Raw genomic sequence first — 20,800 nt, forward strand, 5'->3', positions numbered from 1 at the left:
CTTTGTGAAACCATTAGCCGTGCCTTGCAAGCTCTCGCATCTTTCTGAGGAGCGTACGTTCGATTCGTCGACTGACCAACGCCGTGCATTCTATTTCGCTAACGTGAATTTCGATTGCGACGATGTGAATAATGTGTCGTTGGTGAAGTAGGTGCGAAAATTTGAGAAGTCGCTGGCACAGCGGAGCTTGGCTCCCTTTGGAAAAAAAAACATCGCGACGCCGAGTGCGTGACTCGCGTTTGACCGTGGGGCCATTCGCCTCCTTATTTGGCAATCTGCGCTCGCGTGTCTGCAATAAAGCGCGTTATCCTCGAGATTTCGCAATTGGTGAGCATTTACGCGGCGCACTCGAGAGATCTACCATCGAGTTTCCCGAAGCATGAATTTGATTGCCGAAGCTTTTATCGCAGAAGGCGCTTGCAAAGCATCGTACGAATGCATCGGTGGATTTGATATATTTTTTTTATTTATTTCGTCATTACATTGCTTTCTATAATTTAAAGGACACTCGATCCATCGCTGTGCACGATTTTCAGTGGAAAAGTAAAATATTTATTTCCCCTCGAGTAAATACAATCTTGACGCATTATCATCGTATATGGGTATATATATACAAAAATACATTTACAAGGCGCCTTATATGGCTTCAAACTTTTCCCGTCTCTTTCCACTCTAAGAGATGTCTAACGTATTCCTAAATTTGTTTATCTTGAAAACTATATACAACTGCTCATATTATATTCAACTGAACAAAAGTACAAACGAGTCCAATGTAAATAGCGTATATATGGAGGCCAGTGCCAATTGCTCGTGCACGTGGAAACGTGATAATGTTGTAGAGCAGAAAAGAAGGAGAAGAAAGAAAAGAAACTTGCTTGTACTTTCATTTGGAAGCTATAACAATTAAACGTAACAAATTGTAAAAAGAGTAAGCTAGACTACGTGAGAAAACACTGCAACAATATACTCCGACTCTCGGTCTAAAGCTTTCATCGATAGTAGACGTAAAAAGAGGAATGTCTAGATAAAAAGACAAAGTTAAATTGACAGCGAACGGAAGAGAAGGATGGACGGATCATGTATTACGTACAATACGTATGTACAACAGTCTATCTGTATGGGCAGCGGACGTAAATTACGTTTTGGAACTGTTTGACTATGGATTTGCACGGGCGACCTTGGCATCGTCGACTATCTGACGGCCACTCCATTGATCGTGATGCCGTTTCTGGCCGAGGGCTCTGCTTCGTAGTGGCCGGATCTGTTGTAGTGTCGCCTTGCCTGCCCAGTAGCGTATCTGAGGAGTAGCGGATTTTTCGCGCATTAAGACCTCGGAGGGAAAGCTCCAGAGAAATTAGAGGCGCTCGCGAGGCATACCCGTAAGTACTGCCGCTGACGCTGTACGGGTGATCGTAGAGGCCGTCCTCGGGAACGTTTTCGTACATCGCGTTGGGCGAGCCGTCGTTGAGGGTCGCGTACGACATCACCGCCGCGTTCTGGTCCTCCTTGCGCTCGGCAGCCTGCACGTTCTCCGTGTTCTTCACGGGAGTCGCTTTGCGCCTGGAAGCCCAGCAAAGGCGACTGGCTGCAGTGCTCGGAACGCGCGCCGACCCCGTTATCATACTTACAATCTGAGGTAAACCAGACCGATGATGATCAAGATGACGACGATCACCGCGGCGGCGATTCCCACGCTTGTGCCGACTCCTTGGGCCTCCGCTATCTCGTTGGGGGACTCTGCAAGCGAGAAAGCCGGTGGTCATCGTCGTCGGTCTTTTCACCGGACGCGAGCGAAGCGTTCACCTTGGCATCGAGGCTCCTCGCCGCTCCACAGCCCACTGTCCAAGCACTTCCTCAGGAACAGGCCGACTCTGTCGAACTGCGGCAGGCAGTGATACTCGGCGGCGCCACCGTAGGTCGTAGTGCCGTTCACGACGATGACCCGTCCGTTGTCTATGGGCGGCGGATGCTTGCAGTCGACAGCTGCGAAGAGAGGCAGACGAGGCCGACGTGATGTGCCGAGCGAGCAGAGACGAGGCGGACGGACGGCCGAAGCTTACCGAAGCAGGACGGGGCTCGACCGCTCCAGGACCCGTTCTGCAGGCAAACCCTCGTGGCGTTGCCCTCCATGACGTAGCCTCTGGGGCAGTTGTAGTGGGCCACGCCACCGACGCTATGAGTGGAGATTTGGGTGCTGGCCGTGCCGATCCTGTCCGGCTCCTTGCACTTGATTTCTGCGCGGGACAGTGCGAGCGTGAGCAAGCGCCCGATCGGGCCGTCGCGAAGGGGCGCGACCGCCGCCGCTTACCTTTGCAGACGGGAGGCTCGCTGCTCCAGGTGGCGTTCTCCAGGCAGAGCCGCCGGGCGAAGCCGTCGAGCTCGTAGTTGGCGTCGCACTCGTAGAGCGCCGCGGCCCCGTAGTAGCTGACGTTGGAGGTGAGCGCGTAGCGGCCGTGCTGGATCTGCTCGGGCTTGCCGCAGTCCACGTCTGCGAAGAGCGAGAGGCTCGGGTGAGGCCGGGGGCGAGGGAGGGTCAGGGGCGGCAGGGGGCCTCGCACTCACAGACGCATTGGGGCACCTCGCCGCTCCATCTGCCGTTGTCCTCGCAGCTGGACAGCGAGTCGCCGACCACCTTGTAGCCGCGCTCGCACCTGTACTTGGCGAGGGCGCCGATCTTGTAGGAGGTCGCCCCGGTGTTGGAGTTCTCGGCCGTGCCGGTCCTGATCAGCGTGCGCCCGTACATGCGGTCGTTGCCCGTCAGCGAGACGATGCCGTGCTTGGCCAGCACCGGCTCCGGACACCTGATCTCTGCAAGTTCGAGGCGCGGCCTCCGCCGTTAGCGCCGCTAGCCTTGCCGCGGGCGACGCTCGGCCGGACTTACCTTCGCACTTGGGGCTCGCGTCGCTCCAGACTCCGTTGTCGAGGCAGTAGCGCCGCGGGCTGCCGTTCAGCCGGTAGTTTTTGCTGCAGCTGTAGGAGATCTCGCTGCCCAGGTAGGTCGAGCCGTTGACGTAGTCCAGCGAGCCGTTGGGCACAGCTAGCACCTTGCCGCAGTCCACGTCTGTCGAATACACGGATGCGCGCGATCAGCCGGTCGTCCACCTCGCTCCCGACGGCGATCGATGGCTTCCGCCACTTACACTCGCAGTACGGCAGATCTCCGGTCCACTCTCCGTTCTTGTCGCACGTGTGCTTGGCCTGGCCGTGCAGCAGGTAGCCCTCCTCGCAGTGGTACTCGATGGTGCTGTGAATGTACAGGTCGTAGCCCACCACGTAGCTCCCATTCGGCACTTCCGGCTCCTCGCAGGTAATCACTGTAACGTCATTGCGTGATGTATTGATGTATGGCACGAGTTGTTCCACAGCCAAGGACAAGGCAATTAACGAGCACCAATTCAGATATGACGTGGCACATTTTTTTTCTATGTGTTTTTTTTTTTTTTTCAATGGCATCACGCGCCACGCACGTGGATCTCGAAGATCCCTTCGAAAAGACTATTTCGTTTGTCCTTGACAAGCCGGCGGAAAGGAACTCGAAATCGAAATCAAGTTCGTCCCGAGTTTGGGCTAGCGTCAGCGAATAACAGATCGATAGGCAGCGACAAATGTGCAATTTACGTTCGCATTGGGGAGTTTTATGACTCCAGTTGCCGTCCTTGGTGCACTCCTGCTTGGCCGCGCCGTCGAGCCAAAAGTCCTCTTGGCAGGTGTACTCGACGAGGCTGCCTACGGTGGTGGTGGCATTGACGAGCTTGACCGTGCCGTGGGATATCTGGGCCGGGGCGCCGCAATCGATGTAGCGGCACTGCGGCGTCTTGCCCGACCACTGGCCCCCAATGTCGCACGTCAGAACCTTCGAACACAAGCGTCGGCGATACATCAATGTGCCCGCGTTGCACAGGTCACCTTTCACCTCCCGAGCCTTCGAGTCGGCTCGCAGCTTGGACAACGAGCTCGCGTCTACGTTCTTTTTTCGCTTTCGCATATCTGCGCTCATTATCTCGACACGCGTTTCTGCCATTCTCATTTCTTTGAGCAGCACGGCCCATTGTCTCGCTAATGCGAGTAACGAGGCAAGGCGCACTTCGAGCCACCAAGTACGCTCCTAAGAGGCTTCAGGCGTGACTCGGCGGCGCTGTATATTAGATTGAAGGATGGCCCGCTCGTCGGCTATTAATCGAGCTGCGTCGAGGACGACACTCACATTATCCCCGAACAGCACGAAGCCTTTCTCGCAGGAGTAGGTCGCCTTGGAGCCGGCGCGCTTGCCGCCGAAGGCGACTATGCCGCCGGTTATCTGCGGCGGCTCGGGGCACCAGTCGACTGTAAGTGCACAAGAGAGGGCCGTTCAAGCAAAGGCGGAGCTTGGGCCGCGCGCCAAGGCGCCCACTTACATAAGCACTGGGGCTTGTGGCCGCTCCAGATGCCGCCATCGCCGCAGCGTCGGCGCGCGTCACCGACCAGCGTGTAGTTGTCCTTGCAGGCGTAGTCCGCGAAGGCCCCGTGGCTGGTGCGCCCGTCGACCAGCTGGACGGAGCCGTTGTCTGGCTCGTCGAGCGGACCGCAATCCACGACTGCGACAGGACGCACGGCGTCAGTGGGGAGAAGGGGGGAGGGGGTGTCTCAGGCTACTCACATCTGCAACTCGGCGCCGAGCCGCTCCAGAAGCCGCTGGGCTCGCAGACGCGGCTGCGCGAGCCGACGAGCATGTGGCCGTCGGGGCAGGCGTACTCGACGCTCGAGCCGAGGCCGCGCTTCGCGCCCGCGATCGTCGTGTTCTCCAGCCTGTCCGGGCTGCCGCAGCTCGACGGCTCTGCGGAGAGAAGAGGGGCGTTAGCGAGTGGCGCGACAGGCGCGCGAGCTCGTCGTCGTCGTCACTCACTGCTCTGGCAGATCCAGTGCAGGTAGTCAAGGTTGCAGCCGACGTCGTTCCACAGCCAGGACCGGCCGCCGTCGAGGACCACGCAGTTCTGTTCGCCGTTGTAGTTGTTGGGCTGGTCCTTGCCCCAGCTCGGCTTCTGGATGACCTCGCCTGCAACCGATCGATCGCACGCACGGCCGTCCATGAGAACGTTCTCCGCGCTGGGAACGGGTCTCCCCGAGCTATCGCGTCCGAGGATCACGCGATCCGACGAAGCGCGTTGCGCAAGCCACCGCACGCGCAGCGAGCGAGCGAGCGAGCGAGCGAGAGATCAACGGCTCGGACAAAGAATGCACGTGCATTCACCGTCGTAGCGAGGACGGCTATCGGGTACCCGCAGCGCCTAATTGCAGCCGCGCGCGATACGCATCGACCGACTATTGGGACCGAAGATCGACTGCTGTGCGCGGCTCATCGAGAGGCGCGATTGCACGACGGACGCTTTCGCGTGCATCGCGGTCGCGAGCCAAGCGAGAACAAGCCGAAGCGCTCACCGTCAACCCACTTCCACGTTCTCACGGTTATCGACGGCTCCTTCTGCGCGCCTATCCACACCAGCTGCGTCTTTAGCCTGCTCTTCCTCCTGTCCAGGTTGTTGAGGATGTAGGTCGAGGCGACGCCCTGCGAGCAGAACCAGCGGTGAGCCGTCCGACCGCCAACCGGTCACCGGCGCACTTACCTTGAGGCCGTGGACCAGGTCGCCGCCGCGCGCCTGGCAGTAGGACCTGGCCTGCTGGAACGAGTCGCCCCTGCCGATCACGAACTCGTAGCAGCTGGAGTTGAAGGCGGCCAGCTCGGCGTCGGCCGGCGTGCCGGCGTGGGCACACCTATCCGCCGATAGCTCTGCAAGCAAATCGACGTTGCGCAACGACGTTCCTTTCTCTCTCGGGGCGAGCTCGAAAGCGATCCGCGGCTATACTCACCGTCCGTGGCGAAGACCTCAACCTCGCAGAGGCTCAGACTGCCTTCCACGCCGACCAGCTGCAGGAACACGTACTGGCCCACCAGCGCCCGCGCGCACACGAACGTCTTGGTGATGCCCTCCTCTGCGAATCACACCGAGCTACAGTTGCTGTACTAGTCTGCCAAGGCGTCCACGCGAACGTCGGTCTTACCGATAGTCCCCGGGAACCAGGCGCACAGCGGATTCCTCTGCAGCTCGGCGCTGCTGTTGCCCACGCGGATCTCGATGTCTTGCAGAGGTTGATGACCTGCGCGCGCGCGTGAACAGAGGCCTTGAAATTCCAGTGCTCGTCTCGCGTCGGCGCGCGGACTGCACCGATCTCGCGAGTGCTGAGCAGCTTGGCCGCCCATCGACGCGCGAGCGGCTGAAATCCGAGCTCAGCACCCGCGAGCGGCCGGCGAGCCGGGGGGGGGGGGGGCGCAGTTAGTCGCTGCCGTCGAGCGGAACGGCCGCCCGGGAGCGGAGCGCTTACCGCAGCAGCCACGGGTGGTCACTCGCACGACCTTGACCGCGTAGGCCTTGAGCAGGTCCACCCTCCACCAGGGGCTGGGCTCGCTCTGGGTCTCGGTGCACCGCTTCCCGTCGTGCTCGGTGCTGAGGTCGCCGTCGTTGCCGTGGCTGGCGTCGCCGCCTCTCACGCTCGTCGACTGGTTGGCCGGCTTCCTAAAGCCCACGTTCACTCCTGCGGCAAAGACGCACGCCGGGCTCGGGGTCACGCTCTCGGCCGACTTGGGCCGATCGGTCGTGCGCGGGGCGCCGCCTGGGAACCGCGAGCACTCGCGGGAAGCACGCGACCGCCGACGCCCGCTGCTCTCGTTGTTCGCGCCCGCGCGGGGAGAAGGACGAGCGACACCGGTGCGCTATCGCCGTTTCGCTACCCTGGAGGGCCGCGCGGCTTCGTCGTTCGCCTGCAGCGTTGCGCAAGAAGGCGCGTGGTACAGCCCGATTGGAAAACGCTCCTTCCCTTGGCGAGTGCCTTTCGATAATTCAGCTCTCCGGCGGCAGAGAGAGAGAGAGAGAGAGAGAGAGAGAGAGAGAGAACGCGCGCGCGCCCGACGTATCACAACGGTACCATCGGCATTCAAACCTAGCGCGCTCCCCCTCCCCCAACGCCCTGGCCTAATACGATTGTCGGCACGCAGCATCGCGCGGGCTCGCCGTGGCGGCGGATGCTCTGCCGCAATAATCGCCGATTCGGAGCTAACGAACGTTGCGCAAGCCCGAGCTTCCCGCTGTTCGCCGGCTGGATTTGCTCGTCTGCGCACAAAGAGCCGCGTGAGCGCGCCTCCGTTGTTCGTGCACTCACCGCAGAACGCCATCTCCCCCAGCCACTTTCCTTTGTTGCCGCAGGTCAGGCTGTTTGCGCTGGAAGAAAGAACAGACGCGCAGAGTCAGATTAACGGCGTGCGGCCGTCAGATGGATGAGCAGCTCGTGGCGCTCGCGCAACGGACGCACGGGCCTCGATCGCGGCACATCGGGAGCGAGCCACGAGCGACGGGGCTCGGAGTGGCGGTCGGTCCCGGGGCAATTCGGAAAAGTGCGAGCATGCGGAGAAAGCCGAACGAGTCGGCGTTCCACTCGGGTGACAACGATTACGCGCGCAAGCTATTCACAGCCGGACACGCGATCCCGAAGCAACCGTACGCACTTTCGCGCTGAGCGCGTGATTGCGTCAAGGAGCTTTTCGACCAAAGGATCCCGACTCCGCTGGCTCTCGGCGGGCCAAGCCGTCTCGCCGAGGCACCGAGGCGACGCGAAGGGACGCGCAGCTCGCGAACACTTACCCAAACAGCTCGTAGCCTACGTCGCAGGTGTAGGTGGCGGTGGTGCCGACCTTGAGCGACTCGTCCGACAAGCTGACCCTGGCGTTCATCGGCACCGCTGGCTGGCCGCATCTCGGCTCTGCAACGGGCAAACGCAGTCAGATCTCGATCGTTGGACGGCGGAAGAAAGAGGAGGATACGCGCGCGCGCGCGAATCAGCGCTGACTTTCTAATCGCAGCGCTCACCGGCGCTCGCCAGCTCTCGCGATCGCGCGCGAATAAGGAGCCGCGCCACGGCGCTCCGGCCTCTCGCGCCAAGTCAGCGTCAACATTGACATTGTCGCCACAGCCGTTGCCGCGAGCACGGGCGCCGGACGTCCGCTGATTAGCACCTTTGCGCCACTGGCACGCCGCTAACGTCGTTACCGCGAGTGCTCTCGGTCCGCCCAAACTGCCGTCTCGTCGTTTTTTCGAGTCTTCGGCGCGATACCGCGCTGTCCGGGTTCGACCGCGTTACTAGACGGGGAAAGAAGCCGAAGCGAGGGGACACAATGAGCCAGCTAAACACAGAGGCCGCGGTAATTGACGTAGCGAGCGAGGCATGGAAATGAGAAAAGTGAGGCCATGCGAATGTAGGCATATAAGCGAGCGGCGCAAGGTAATGCCATTAGGATTGCAGTCCGCGAGCAGACAACGAGGGAGGCAGGCCCCCGGCCATCGCCGGCGCGAACGCGAGCGGAGCAGGCGGCCGCGCGTCCATGCCACGCACGAGGCGCGCGAACGCGTGGCTCGGCCGGCGGCCCGTCGCCTTGGACGGGATCCCACGCCGAGTGCCATTGTTCGGATTCCGCGCTTCCATTTGTCGCCCGCGACACGCGCGCCCACGCTTTCTCGCGCCGCCGATAGCGAGCACGAGCGACGAGCCGCTCGCTCGGCCTTTCGGCGCGGCGTCGGGCCGGGGATCGCGAGGGAAAGTGGCCGGCGATTATGGCGCGCGCGCTCTGCATCCGCGAGCCGCCGCACTTTCCGCCGACGAGCTTGTAGCCGCGTTCCACATACGGCCACGCTCGTCCCGCTTGCCCGTTCGGTCGCGCGCTCTCGTTGCCGTTGGGAACGAGGACTGATCGCGAGGCGGCGGTCGCCCGACGCTAATCGGCCGATCGCAGCTTTCGCGATGCGGCTCCGGATTAATTGCGATCTCGCCGAGCGAGCGTCGGGAAAGCCGCCGCGGCGTCGTTATATTATCGGCGCGGTTACTTTGGCCGCGCTGCCTGCCGGGAGAAATTGGCTCAAGCTGATCGCGGTGAAATCGATGGCGCGCGAGTGGCCGTGCGCGTCGTCCTCGGCTTCCGTCAAGGCCGACCGAGGCGTCGTCGTCGTCGTCGTCGTCGTGTCGAGTGCGCGCATCGCTCGATCCCGGTCGGCGGTCTCGCGCAAGAGAAAGCTGCGCCTGCTGGATCGGCGCTCATCGGTTCGGGCCGACCGGTGGACTCTCTTCTCGCCCGCGATGGTTTCACCGATCGATTTTCCACATTCGGCAGTCGGCTCACGGCAGCGATCGCGCGCTTCCACGGCTTCGCCTCCTTTCGATTGCGCGCGCGCGCGCCGGTGACACTTTACTTTCTTTAATGAACAAGCGCCGACTTTCTCCCCTAGCGCTAGCTCCGTGCCGCGGCATCGAGAGTCCAATGATTCCGCCGCGACGGACAAGGCGCTTCGTGGCGGCCGCGCGCTCTGCAACTTTCGACGGCGCCTGCCGACAGCGGTGTCGCGCTTTTCCCAAGCGAGCGCAGGTGCACGCCGACGAGTTTTCGCGGCTGCGGATGCGCCGAGGCGCGCGTTAACGGAACCGGGCCCGGGGATGGAACGCGGAGATGCGAGAAGCTCGCGGCGGCAGGCACGTCGGAATGCCGCCGCTACCGCGGAGAGCGTCGCGGGCCACTCTGGGTCACTCGGCTACTGCCGGCGGCGGCCTCGAGCGGCCCGAATAACGGTTCTGCGTCCACGCGCGCGGGCCGAGAACGTTTACCGCTGGCCGCGCGCCGCTCGTCTCGGCTTGGCACACCGAGTCCGCGGCTGGACGGCCGCGCGCTTGGGCCGTGGAAGCGTGCACTCGCGCGCGGTTGCCCGGAAGGCACGGGAAGCGACATAGGTGTGGCCGTGAGCGAGCGATAGCGATCGAGGCCGATCTCCGAGAGCTCCGCCTGCACCTTCTATTCCGCGACGCTCGACTCGGCTCAGCTCGGCTCGGCTCGGCTCGGCTCGACTCGACTCGCGCCGCGTCCTCGCCCGAGTCCGTAATCCCAGCCGCGCCGCATAGCCGCAAAGCGTTCTTGCGGACTCGGCTGCGAAATCCATCTGCTGAAACGGAGATGTCCGTCCGCGCCGCCGCGACCTGCCTTCGTTCCACGTCCGCGATCCCCGAGCGCTTATCAAACGGAAAAAGGGAGGCGAAGATCGCGGCGCGCGCGATCCTTTCCCAATTCCATTGTTCGACTCTCGGCGCACGTACGCGCGCGCCAGCCGTTGCGCAAGCCGCGTGCACGTACAACGGCTATCTCGCGGCGGCCCTCCTGGCTTACCAAACCGCCGCCACCTGTCGTAATTATTCGGCCGATCGACGACGCCCGTGCACTTCCTCGTCCGGATCGTTTCTCGCGGGAAGCAATTGGATACGCCGCGACGAACTTCGGTGCGTGCACGCGCGCGAGCCCAAGGGAGTGCGAGGACGAGGCTCGACCGCAAAAACTGCCAACGCTCGACGATCGGATCGTGGCGCGCATGCACGCACGTGCGAGATCGAGAGAGAGCCGATGGCGTCGCCACCGCCGCCGCCGCCGCCGCCGCCGCTCTCGTTCTCACGATCGGCGATACGCCCGCTTACCGCACGTCGTTCGCTTGCTTACACCTGCTTCTTACGTCTCTGGTCCTCGCGGTCGCGGGCCCGTCGAGTTCAGCGAACGCCGAGTAATCGGCGCGACGAGGGGCCCCGCCGCACGGCGCAAAAACTGGCCCCGCGGGCGAGCCTCGCCGCGACGGAGGGTCCACCGTTGCGCGGAAAGAGCGCGCACCCGATCGGCCTGGTCGCTGGCCCGCGGGCTGGTCGTGCGGCGGAAGCCTAGCGAAAGCGAGCACAGCGCAGCAGTGGCTCCTCGTTAAATCGCGGAGAACCGTTGCGAAACCAACGGCCGTTTAGCCGCGGAGCCGATCCTTTTGGGAAAGGAGCAATCGCAGAGTATAAACGCCGGTTGATTGGGCCCGTGTTCCAGCCGTGCTTCGCACTCCAATTACGCAATTTCGTTTCCGAGCCGCGCTCTGCGCTTTTTATCTCCCTCTCGAATGGACACGACCGCAGGCAAATCGGGCAGAGCTGCAGGCTAGAGTGGCGAACAGTGGCCGAGTCTTTCGCGACGACGAGCCGAAACCCCCAGGAGCCCTCCGAGTCGACGTCGTCGGCGTAGCCCAGTGCGATCGAACCGATCCGCGATTTTCCAACGATCGCTCGGTCGAAGCGGTCAGCGGTCCTCGCGGTCCTTCGCCACTCGCGCGCCAAGCCGCTCTCGCCCGGGCGATCGATCGGGCAGCGCGCACCTCGTAAAGGACGCGCGGAGCCGAGTCTCGATCGCTGTTGCCGCGCGCGCGCGTCGACACGCCGCGGACACGCGCGCACGCACACGACCACCGACGGCTTACGGCTAGCGAATTGCAATTAGACGTGCGCAGCCGGGCCGTCACCGATGACCATTGCACTTGCCTGCCACTTGTTCGCGCGACAATATCGCCGAGGCCGCATTTGCGCAAGTTGACGCTGTCGCGCTATCGAGGCTTGTCCGGGTTCGATCGGCGCGCGCGTCGCCTTTCAACGGCCGTGGCAAATCGTTCTCTGCTCCCCCGGCGATCGTTCGCAGCGGGAACGGTGACGCAACGAGGCCGCGCTACCGCGGGCCGCGGTAGCGCGAGCGATCCCCTTTGTCCCTCCGATAAGCCCGGCTTTTCCCGCGCGCGGCGCCCGCTCGGGAGGTCTGCGATCGGCTCGCCAGCCATTACGGCAATCGAGTCACGTACACTCCACGCTCGTTATGCAAAATCATTAAACTCGAAGCCATGCAGTTTTCGATTGCCGCCGCGTGACGCAACCGCTCGCCGGCTACTCGACGAGCCGACCGCGCGAGCTCGGAAGACGCGCGACCCGCGGCCCGTACGACGATCGCGCGATCTTGCGAGTGGTCCCATTGCCGTTGCGACGTTTGTCGCGCGGCGTCTCGCAGCCTCCGTCGGGCTATCGACTTGGCCGTGGCGTTGCGACAGGTCGAGACCGGCCGAGAGAGCGCCCGGAAATGGGTCGCCGCGCGCGCTCCCTTTCTTCGGGCCTGTCGGCCGCAGCGCAGGTGCGCGCTCGGCCGCCCAGGCTCCCCTTCGTCCGGCGCGCGCGGTCAAGCGGCGACGGCCCCGCGCGCGTTCGCCCGAGCATATGGCATCGAGAGAAAGCGCCGACGAGGACGGTGGTCGCGACCAACTTTCGATTTTGATCCGAGCCGCTAGCGGACAAACCAGCCACGGTCTCGCGGCCGCCGCTCGCGCCGGACCAGGGAGAACGGAGCGAGGAGAGGGGCTCGCGCTCCGACCTCGACGCGGACGACTCGGGGCAGCGGGGACCGGAGCCGCGAGTAGGCGGAATCGGATCGCTCGCGCTCCTTTTATTTTCACTGACGCGCGGAACCGGTATGGAGCTGCCGAAATTCTCCGCGCGCCTCTGGCCTATTTGCTCGGCCCTCGTGAAAACCGACCTGCGCAACCGTCGTCGCCGGCTGTTTTTGCGGCTGCGGACGCGGCAAGTCGAACGGCCGAGCACTCGGGGCTACCTTCCGCGATACGGTAGCTAGAGTTTTACGGGCGTTGCTCTCCGAGTCTCCTCGCGCTGCTAAACGGTACATTTACCCAGCGCCGCGCCGAGAGAAACGATCTCCCGTTCTCGAGAGCTCGAGAGCTCGAGAGCCTCTTTCTCATTCCAATGAAAAGAGCGCGCGCCAGTGGCGAGTCGGCGGCAAGTACAGTTAGGCTCTCGTTCGCGATTCGACTTGTTTTTTCTCCCGCGTCGGTTACGCGGCCGACGCTCCCGTACCGCACCCGGGCGCGTCGAGCTTCGGACGCGAGCCTCGAGGGCACGGCGAAGGAGGCGCGCTACTAACCAGCGGGGCCCGCCGCTCGGGCAGGCAGGGCCAGCAGCAGCAGAGGCAGCAGCAGCAGCAGCGGCGGCGGCGGTGGCGGCGGCGGCAAGCGGGCCGCGGTCGGCGGCATCCTCGCGGGCGGCCGACTCGCCTCCGCAGCGCTGTCGTCCGGATGGGCGCCGCCGCTCGGGCAGGCGCGTGCGCGCGCGCGGTCGCTCGACACTGACTGGACTAGCGGGCCGGCGCGCAGCCGGGCATCGTCCTCGGGCTGGAGCTCGCTGGGCCGCTGGCGCGCCTGGGCATCGAACTCGCCGCGACTCGTCGGGCAGCACACTACGCGCCGCTCTGGCCGGTGCTCGGCTCGGCTGCTCGCATCGCGCTCACCTGGCGCGTACTGCCACCCGAGGAGAGAGCGCGCGCGCGGCTCGGCGCGGTCCCCTTCACCGCGGCCGCGCGCGCGCCACCTCCTTCGCTTCCGCGCTCGTTCTCTCTCGCTCGTTCGCGCGAGCGCCCGCGCACCCTGCCGCTCGCGGAAAGCTCGCGGAAAGAGACGCGCGATTTCACTTTCGGCTCTCGTCCGCGCGACGGCCGATCGGGTGCGACCGCAGCTTCGCCGGAACGGCGCTCGGGCGGTGCATACGGCGAGCGGGATCTCGGCCGCCGCAGAGCCGCCGCGCCATTGCAGCCATGTTACGGCCGTTGCGGCGCGCGCGCCGCAGCCTCGCCGAGCTGCGCCGATGGTGGCTCCGATGCCGCGCTCGTCTCGTGGAGCTGCTGCGCTGCGCGACGTGCCTCGCGTTTCGCAACGTCGCTCGTCGAGCGTCTGGCGCGCAAGCCCGCGGGCACTCGGGTGCCGACGCGCGCTTCGCGATCGACTTTCGACGCTCGATCGCACGGCATATTCGCCGACTGTCTGCCTGCACTCGGCGCGATGACTCGTCGTCGAGCGCGCGCCCAACAGCGCCGCGCGAGCGATTCGCAGAGTGACCCTCGAAACTGGAATATGGCGCTCCGGCAATTCGGCCTCGCGCGAGCGGCAAGCGTGCTCGTTATACCGGCAGAGGCGTTGGGCTGTACATGCAAATGTGCGCGCTCATTTATGCGAGTCGCTCTGGACTGCACAGTGCGGCTGTAGTAAAAAGCCCAAAACGAGAAACGGATAAATCAGGCTAGCCTAGCGGTCACAGCGCTCTCGTCCATCGCTACACCCGTGCACGCGCACGCTCGCGCACACGTCGCCGTCGCGTGCAAAACGAGCGCGACTCCGCTAAGGTGCGATCTCGGTATACCGTTAAGATCCGATGCTTTTCCTAGTCTGGCCGCCGTCGACCGCAAACTGCATCTCCACAGCAGATTGCAAACTGGACCGCGGCACTAAAAACAAACGAGCCAGCTAATGACACAGATCGAGCGTCGAGCGGTACGTTCGCCGCAGCTTTGACAATTCGAGAAGGAGAGGCCCTCGGTGGTGGCGGTCGACGTCCTCCGGCGCGGAGAAGCGCAACGTCCAGTTCGGAGAAGTGCGCACGGTGAGATCCTTGCCGGGGGAGGCTGCGGCGACCGTCTTTACCGGCTGTAGCTTCCGCGCGCTCGACGTAGTACGTCGAGGCGCGCGCGGAGGCGCTCCGAGCCGCGTCGACGCGTCACGAGGAACGCGCGACAAAGCTCGCCCCCCGCACGGCCTCTCGGCGTCGCGAGCTTTCCTCGGAGCTTCGATCGCGCGCTCGCGAGCGCGCGCCGGGAGGGCAATTGTCGACGAAAGCAAACAACGCGTGGATCGCGCCGGCGACGCGCGCGAGGAGAGCGGGTGGGCAAGTCGAGCTTGCGGCCGGGGCCGCGGGACGCGGCGGGGCGGCTGGCGACGGCGGTGGGGACGGAGGCGCAGTAGGGTCGAGTCTATGGATCGAGCGAGGGGGCTCAGTCGACGGCGGGAGTCGCGGCGAGCGCGGCAAGACAAAGGCAGACGAAGCGGCCTCGTCGGCGAGGCGCCGCTCGCAGTGCTCGACTCGGGCGCCGAGAGGCCCGCGGAGATGCGGCGGGCTCGAGCTGCGGGCAGGCGGCCACCCGCGGGCGCCGCGCTCCCCGACGAGACGCGAGCGACGAGGCCACGGCGCGCAGGCGGCGCCAGCCCGACGCCCAGGAGCTTCGGCGGCCGAGAGCGTCGCCGCGCAGCAGCCGGCCCAGCCTCCCGCTCCGACGCGCGTTTCTAGGTCAGTGATCCCCGTCGAGAGCGCGCGGCTCGTGTGGAGCTCCGGCTGGCGTTCGTTAGCGGGCGTCAACAAGTGCCAATTGGCGCGGGGGCGGAAATTTAATTTTCTGATAAGGGCCGACGAAAGACGCTCACGCGAGCGTTGCGAGATCGCGCCTCGCACGTGATCAGCGTACCACGCGAGCGCCCCGTCGCTCTCTCGATTCCACAGGCCCGACCAGCCTAAGAGGCGCAGCCCAGCGGACGCGACAGGTCCGACGATGACCGAGGGCGGCGGCGGCGGCGGCGGCGGCGGCGGCCGCGGCCAGAAGGCCTGCGGCGACAACCAGCTGACGCTCAACCAGATGGACGTGAACGAGTGCCTGGGCAGCTGGCTGGCGTACCTGCAGGTGAGCGAAGAAGCCCGCGCCGGGCTCGGGGCAGCGCGACCACGGCCTAATTCGGACTACCGACGTTGAAGATGCTGAACGGGCTGTGCTCGGCCGGCACCAAGCTGGCCCTGTCGCTGCAGGCGCTGCTGTCGGGTCACGAGAGCGGCGCCCCGGCGGCGCCCTGCCGCGTGACCAGCCAGTGCCTGGCCGGCTGGGAGGAGCTGACGCGCGCCACCAACGTGGCCAGCCACACGGTGAGGAAGCACGTGGTCACCGCCATGAAGGACTACGAGGTGCTGGACAGCGACGGCGACAAGGCGGTCAGTCGGTAACGCGGCGCGGCTCCCGTTGGCGCAGGCTGACCGGAGCCGCGCGCATCTCTGTGCACACAGGACATCCTGCGCGACAACCTGCTGACCTTCATCAACCTGCAGTACCAGTTCTGCGTGGCGTGCTGCAAGTGCCTGGGTGAGTGAGCGGGCCTGCGGGCGGCAGCGCGCGCGGACCTGTAGCGGCGCCTTTGCTCTGGCCGCAGGGAGCATGGCCGAGTGCTCGTGCACGCAGGACGGCAGCGAGTGCGACATCGCCGCGCTGCAGCAGTGCTTCGAGCGGCTGTACAGCTCGCCGCCGGCCGCGGCCTCGGCCTCGGCGCAGCCCGGCCAGCGCTCGCCGCTGCCGCCCTCGCTGTTCCCGCTGCAGGTGCGGCGGCGCTGGTCCGAGACGGCGGCCACCTCGGCGGACATGGCGGGCGGCGAGGCCGCCGAGCAGGCGGTGCGCCGCTGGTCCATGCCCTGGGACTGCCGCCACGTGAGCGAGTGGCCGCCGCGGCAGGCGGAGCCGGGCGGCGCGGCGCGCGCGCGCCTGCGGGTGCCCGCGGCCGAGCGCAGCCGGTCCGCCACGCCGGACGCGCGCTGGCGCGCCGCCATGAGCAGCCAGGACGGGCTGCGCGAGGCCATCCAGCTGCTGTCCTGCCGGCCGGGCGTGCGCGTCTACGGCGGCCACGTGCCCGGCGTCACGCTCACGCCCTGCGGCCTCGACGCCGGCCCGGCCTGGCCCGACTCGGCCGCGGGCGCCGCCGCCGCCGCCGCCGCCGCCGCGCGCGCCTGGCCCCACCGCGACTCCCACTCCAGCGACCACTCGGACCACTCGACCTCGCACTCGACCCACTCGGGCCTCTCGGGCCCGCGCGACTCCGGTGAGCCCCGGCCGCCGCGCCCCGGCCGCCGCACTAACCGGCCCCGTGCCTTGGCTGCCCGCAGAGCTCAGCGCCGGCAGCGGCAGTGCCCACGGCGACAGCAAGGACAGCGTCCACTCGCACAGCGACTACGGCGGCCGCGGGGAGTCCGACGCCGGTACGCGCGCGCGCCACGCGCCTCCCCCGGCCCCATTGTCAAGCGAACTGCTCGTTTCAGGCGCGCTCGAGCTGCTCTCTTCGCGCAAGAACAGCTCCTCCACGGACTCCTGCGTCTCCGCGCACAGCCGGTCGGGCTCCGAGAGCGCGCCCGCCGCCGGGGTAAGTCCAGCGCCCAGCGGCCCGCAGGCCCGCCCGAGCGCGACTGACGCCTCGCCCGAGCGCTTGCAGGACTCGCTCCGGTCCAACCTGTACTCGATGTGGAGCGGCAGCGACCTGCCCTTCATCAGGCTGCCGGAGAGCAGCGAGATCAAGGACGACTCCGCGCTCGTCTGAGGCAATCCAGCGGGACTCGGCGCCGACGTGGCCACGACTCCTCGGGGACCGTGCGTCTCGCCAACCTGTTGTTCTTACGTATCTCGTCTGTTTCACGCTACTTAGAAATGTGCTTACAATTGTACACGGGAGGACCGCACGCGAGCACTCGGCGACGTCAATTCTATCGCCTGCCGCCACTTTGGACTGGAGTTACGAGAGCAACGAGTGTCATCGAGAGACGAATGAGAAAGAACTTGAGACAGATTTACGTGTACATAGGCATAAAGAATTTAATGTCATGGCAATATGTTTATATGTACAATTTTATCATCCGTATGGCACAGTATACATACACACATAAACGTCATATAAAAAGAAAAGAATTGAAATAGTGAATTTAGCTAAAATAAATTTAAGAGTGTTCCTTAGGTGTCAGCGTTAATTCGATTCGGCAAACTTAGGCTACGATATAGCACTGAGTCACACGTGCACGGCGCTCACTTTGAGACGGAAGCTGAAATTGCATTACATAGACTTGCCGTATGTATATACCTGTAGATATGGGAAGAAGGCTGCGCTGAGTACTCGAAAATGCGGCGGGTCGCTCGCTGCCGCACGGCAGCGGGGCCAGGGCAGGCAGGAAGGGAAGAAGCGAGAGACAGCTGGCACATCCGTACGACACTCGTGATCGGTCATTCCCTCGACAGAACGTGACTAGAAAGAGCTCTTTGCCGGTCGTAGGGACAGAGGAGGAGACGGAGGCTGGGGCAGGGGGGCGGGGGCAGGAGAGGGAGGAGCGGTCCCGAGCAGCGGAAGCGAGCGGAAACCGAGGCGGGGGCTCAGTCGACCTCGTCCTCGGCCAACTCGTCGTCCTGGCCGTAGTCGTCGTACTGGTCCTTGGGATCGTCCTCCTTGTCGAGCGGGCAGTGCAGGCAGCGCGACTCGTTGATGCCGTAGTTGATGCACGTGTCGCCGACGCACTCGCAGCAGCCGTCGTGAAACCAGCGGTAGCTGGTCGCCCCCATGCTCTGGCAGGCCTGCCTGCACTTGTTCCACGAGTTGCAGTGGGCCATGTAGGCCACCGTGCAGTTGACCGTCATCACGTTGGGCTTCAGCGGGTGGCTGTTCTGGCCCTCGGGGTTGTCCGACACTGCGCCCACACACGCACGCCACGTCTCAGTGCAGCTCGGCGCCGGTCGCGCTCCTCTCGCGTATACTCACGCATGTGGTACTTGAGCTCCTTGTCCTGCTTGGGCGAGAACAGGCTCACGTCGAAGTCCACGGGGTAGGTGAAGGTCAGCCAGCGCTCGTGGGCGTCGGGCTCGGCGGTGAGCGCCTGGAACAGCCCGGGCACCGGCTCGTTGAAGTCCTCCACGTGCGACTTCTTGCTCAGCGGGTTGTCCGTCACGTTGGGCTTGGGGCACAGATCTGCAAGCGAAACGCGTGTCAGCGTGCTGCCTAACGTCCCCCCTCCGTGCACCCTCGTACTTACCCACACAGGAGCAGCACTCGTCGTAGAGGTAGGACAGGCAGGAGAAGCACTCCTTGCAACAGGTGCACGTCACCAGGTCGCACTTGCAGCTCTGCGTGAGCATGCACTTGCTCACCACGCTGGCGCAGATCGCCTCGTTGCAGGCGTAGCTCCAGCTCGCCGACAGCAGCAGCGCCAGCAGGGCCGCGCCCGCGGCGCCACTCGCCAGCCGTCTCGACGGCCCCGGCATCCTGGAATCTGTTCCCATCTGATTAGTCGCCGCACGCCGAAAGCTCCGACCCGACTGCGCTCGCGTGCAACGTCCCGTCCACGGCGAGTCGCCGCTGCGTTGTCCTCTCAGCGAGTGGTTCTTTCTTTCGCGAGCCGCGCTCTCCCGAAAGTCGTCGCTTGGCGAACGCGGAAAAGGGAAAGGCTGAGCGATAAGCACAGCTGGAAAATATGAAATAGATGTGGCGATAGTCGGAACGGAGGCGTAGCCGAGGTGAGCCAAGGCCGCAAGGGCTCCCCTCAGGTATGCCAAGCTTTCTCTCTCTCTCTCTCTCTCTCTCCTTCTGAGTCGACTGGCTGGCTGTGGCGGCGGCGCAATTCCGGCTCCGAAAATTACGTTCTCAGAGTTTCGTGGAACTTCAGGTAGGTCCCCGCGGAGGCTGGGCTGGAAGCCTCCTGACTAAAGCCAGAAAAATGCCGAGTCGCCACGGCAAGGGAGCTTTTACGAGCGAGCGCATCGCTCGGCCGTCTGTTTGTTTGTTTTCGTCGGGGCAGTTAACGATCTCGAGCTGAGCGTCTTGCCGCGCGGCTCGCGGAGACTGGAGAACGCGCGCGACGAGCTCGCGCGAGCGTTGCGAAACGACACGTGCGAGCAAGACGAGCAGCGGCGACGGGCCGAGCGACGGGGACGGCGATTGGCCGGGCGCGCCAAGGCGTCCCCGCGGACTACGTAAGCGCGCAAGTATGTCGCGCGCGCGCGCGCGCTCGCCTGTACGCACCTGTTGGACAGCGATCGATCGATCGATCGATCGATCGCGCGCTCGAGCGAGCGAGCGAGAGGCGCAGTTGGCGCAGCCTCTGTCCGTCCGCGACTGTCGCTCGGGCTCGGCTGTGGCGACGACTGACCTCGACAGGCTGCAGGCGTCCGGTGAGCTGCGTGCGCGGGGAGCACTGGCTGCTGTGGGCGCTAGTTCGACTGGGCGGCCTGCTGCGGCTTCGGCAGCGACATGTCGCGCGAGAGCACTCACTACATAATCGCGAGCGAGCGAAAGAGCAAGCGAACGAACGAACGAGCGAGCGAGCGAGCGAGCGAACGGGCGAGCGGAGGTGCGGCGCTTGTCGTCGGCTGCGGGAGAAGACTGAATGAAGGAAGAGAGGACGAGGCGCAGGAGGCAAAGGCAGCAGCAGCCACCACGGCGAAGAGGAGGAGGAAGTGGCTGCCGTGCGGCTCTGGAGGTGGTCGCGCACTCTCTCTCTCTCTCTCTCTCTCTCCATCTCGGAGCGAGCGAGACGGAGCGAGGCTCATAGCCAGAGACAGGTTTTCGAATTTTTTCGACTTTTTGCTGGCTCGCTCTTACCTGCCCTCCCGCCGCCGCTTGCCGCCTCTCGCTCGACCTCCCCGCCACCCGCGACTCTCCGCCGCACGTTTCGTATTTACGTCTCTCGCTATCGCGCATTTTTCCCGATAAGCATCTGCGAGCGATCGCGATCGCGAGGCAGGCCCTGGCCGCCTCCGCCCGTGAAACCTCTCCGTTACGGAGACTCACCGCTCGCACCAAGTGCCGACGATCAATTACCTCGTTTAGCTGAAAGCCGCCGTGGCAGGCATTTACGCGCTTCCGCCGCGGCGCTGCCTGCTCCCGTGCTCCGCTGCTTCTCTCGTGTGCCGCGCGCCGAAAGTCGCGGCGACCTGTTACGTCTGTCCAGTTGCGGCGAATAATTGAAACGTCAGCCGGACGCTGGCTCTCGTAGCGAAGGGAAGCGAGGGAATGAGTGGGCCTCGTCGAGGACGCGACGACTACGAGCACGAAGGAGGAGGAGAAGAAGAAGATCACGAGGACGAAGATGGGACCAAGAGATAGGAAACACTCGTCTTGTCTTGGGAGAGGGACCTCCCCAAAGAGCGTGGCCGCGCAGGTATCCAGCTCGAGCCTAATGACCGTACGAACCCTCCGATCTCTCTTTGCTTGTTTTACTGATTGCCGACTCTGGCCGCCGCCGGCGCGCACCTCAATTTAGCCCAATAAGCCTCTGA

General features: G+C 64.3%; 3 protein-coding genes across 7 annotated transcripts; 1 reads left to right on the forward strand and 2 right to left on the reverse strand.

Moving 5' to 3' along the window:
• Positions 1-497: 497 nt before the first annotated feature.
• Positions 498-13,190, reverse strand: LOC131672320 (sushi, von Willebrand factor type A, EGF and pentraxin domain-containing protein 1). 2 transcript variants are annotated; one of them, XM_058949463.1, is made up of 22 exons: positions 12,839-13,190; positions 7,671-7,788; positions 7,192-7,250; positions 6,358-6,567; positions 6,037-6,132; positions 5,845-5,967; positions 5,601-5,764; positions 5,416-5,542; positions 4,883-5,032; positions 4,637-4,813; positions 4,395-4,574; positions 4,205-4,323; positions 3,619-3,853; positions 3,141-3,314; positions 2,882-3,061; positions 2,563-2,808; positions 2,309-2,488; positions 2,061-2,234; positions 1,804-1,983; positions 1,629-1,737; positions 1,378-1,560; positions 498-1,297 (listed from the first exon to the last, which is right to left on the reverse strand). In XM_058949463.1, the coding sequence occupies exons 1-22, from the start codon at positions 12,945-12,947 to the stop codon at positions 1,192-1,194; spliced, it is 3,399 nt and encodes a 1,132-aa protein (XP_058805446.1). In that variant the 5' UTR covers positions 12,948-13,190; the 3' UTR covers positions 498-1,191. The 2 variants fall into 2 exon arrangements, with proteins under 2 accessions (XP_058805446.1, XP_058805447.1); XM_058949464.1 differs by lacking the exon at positions 12,839-13,190 and adding an exon at positions 9,860-9,894.
• A 1,412-nt stretch (positions 13,191-14,602) lies between these two features.
• Positions 14,603-17,834, forward strand: LOC131672343 (uncharacterized). 2 transcript variants are annotated; one of them, XM_058949495.1, is made up of 8 exons: positions 14,603-15,027; positions 15,238-15,415; positions 15,487-15,717; positions 15,790-15,865; positions 15,933-16,592; positions 16,657-16,749; positions 16,810-16,910; positions 16,980-17,834. In XM_058949495.1, the coding sequence occupies exons 2-8, from the start codon at positions 15,287-15,289 to the stop codon at positions 17,082-17,084; spliced, it is 1,395 nt and encodes a 464-aa protein (XP_058805478.1). In that variant the 5' UTR covers positions 14,603-15,027; positions 15,238-15,286; the 3' UTR covers positions 17,085-17,834. The 2 variants fall into 2 exon arrangements, with proteins under 2 accessions (XP_058805478.1, XP_058805479.1); XM_058949496.1 differs by having other exon boundaries at positions 14,626-15,027; positions 15,154-15,415; positions 16,980-17,832.
• A 62-nt stretch (positions 17,835-17,896) lies between these two features.
• On the reverse strand, positions 17,897-20,747 carry LOC131672344 (twisted gastrulation protein homolog 1-A-like). 3 transcript variants are annotated; one of them, XM_058949498.1, is made up of 4 exons: positions 20,343-20,747; positions 18,559-18,795; positions 18,288-18,494; positions 17,897-18,216 (listed from the first exon to the last, which is right to left on the reverse strand). In XM_058949498.1, exons 2-4 carry the CDS (start codon positions 18,785-18,787, stop codon positions 17,906-17,908), a joined length of 747 nt encoding a protein of 248 aa, XP_058805481.1. In that variant the 5' UTR covers positions 18,788-18,795; positions 20,343-20,747; the 3' UTR covers positions 17,897-17,905. The 3 variants fall into 3 exon arrangements, with proteins under 3 accessions (XP_058805481.1, XP_058805482.1, XP_058805480.1); XM_058949499.1 differs by lacking the exon at positions 20,343-20,747 and adding an exon at positions 19,672-19,914; XM_058949497.1 differs by lacking the exon at positions 20,343-20,747 and adding an exon at positions 19,545-19,913.
• Between the last annotated feature and the right edge of the window lie 53 nt (positions 20,748-20,800).

The sequence above is a fragment of the Phymastichus coffea genome, unplaced genomic scaffold (genome assembly GCF_024137745.1).
Source record: "Phymastichus coffea isolate CEN01 unplaced genomic scaffold, Cenicafe_Pcof_1.1 PCOF00148, whole genome shotgun sequence".
NCBI lineage: Eukaryota > Metazoa > Arthropoda > Insecta > Hymenoptera > Eulophidae > Phymastichus > Phymastichus coffea.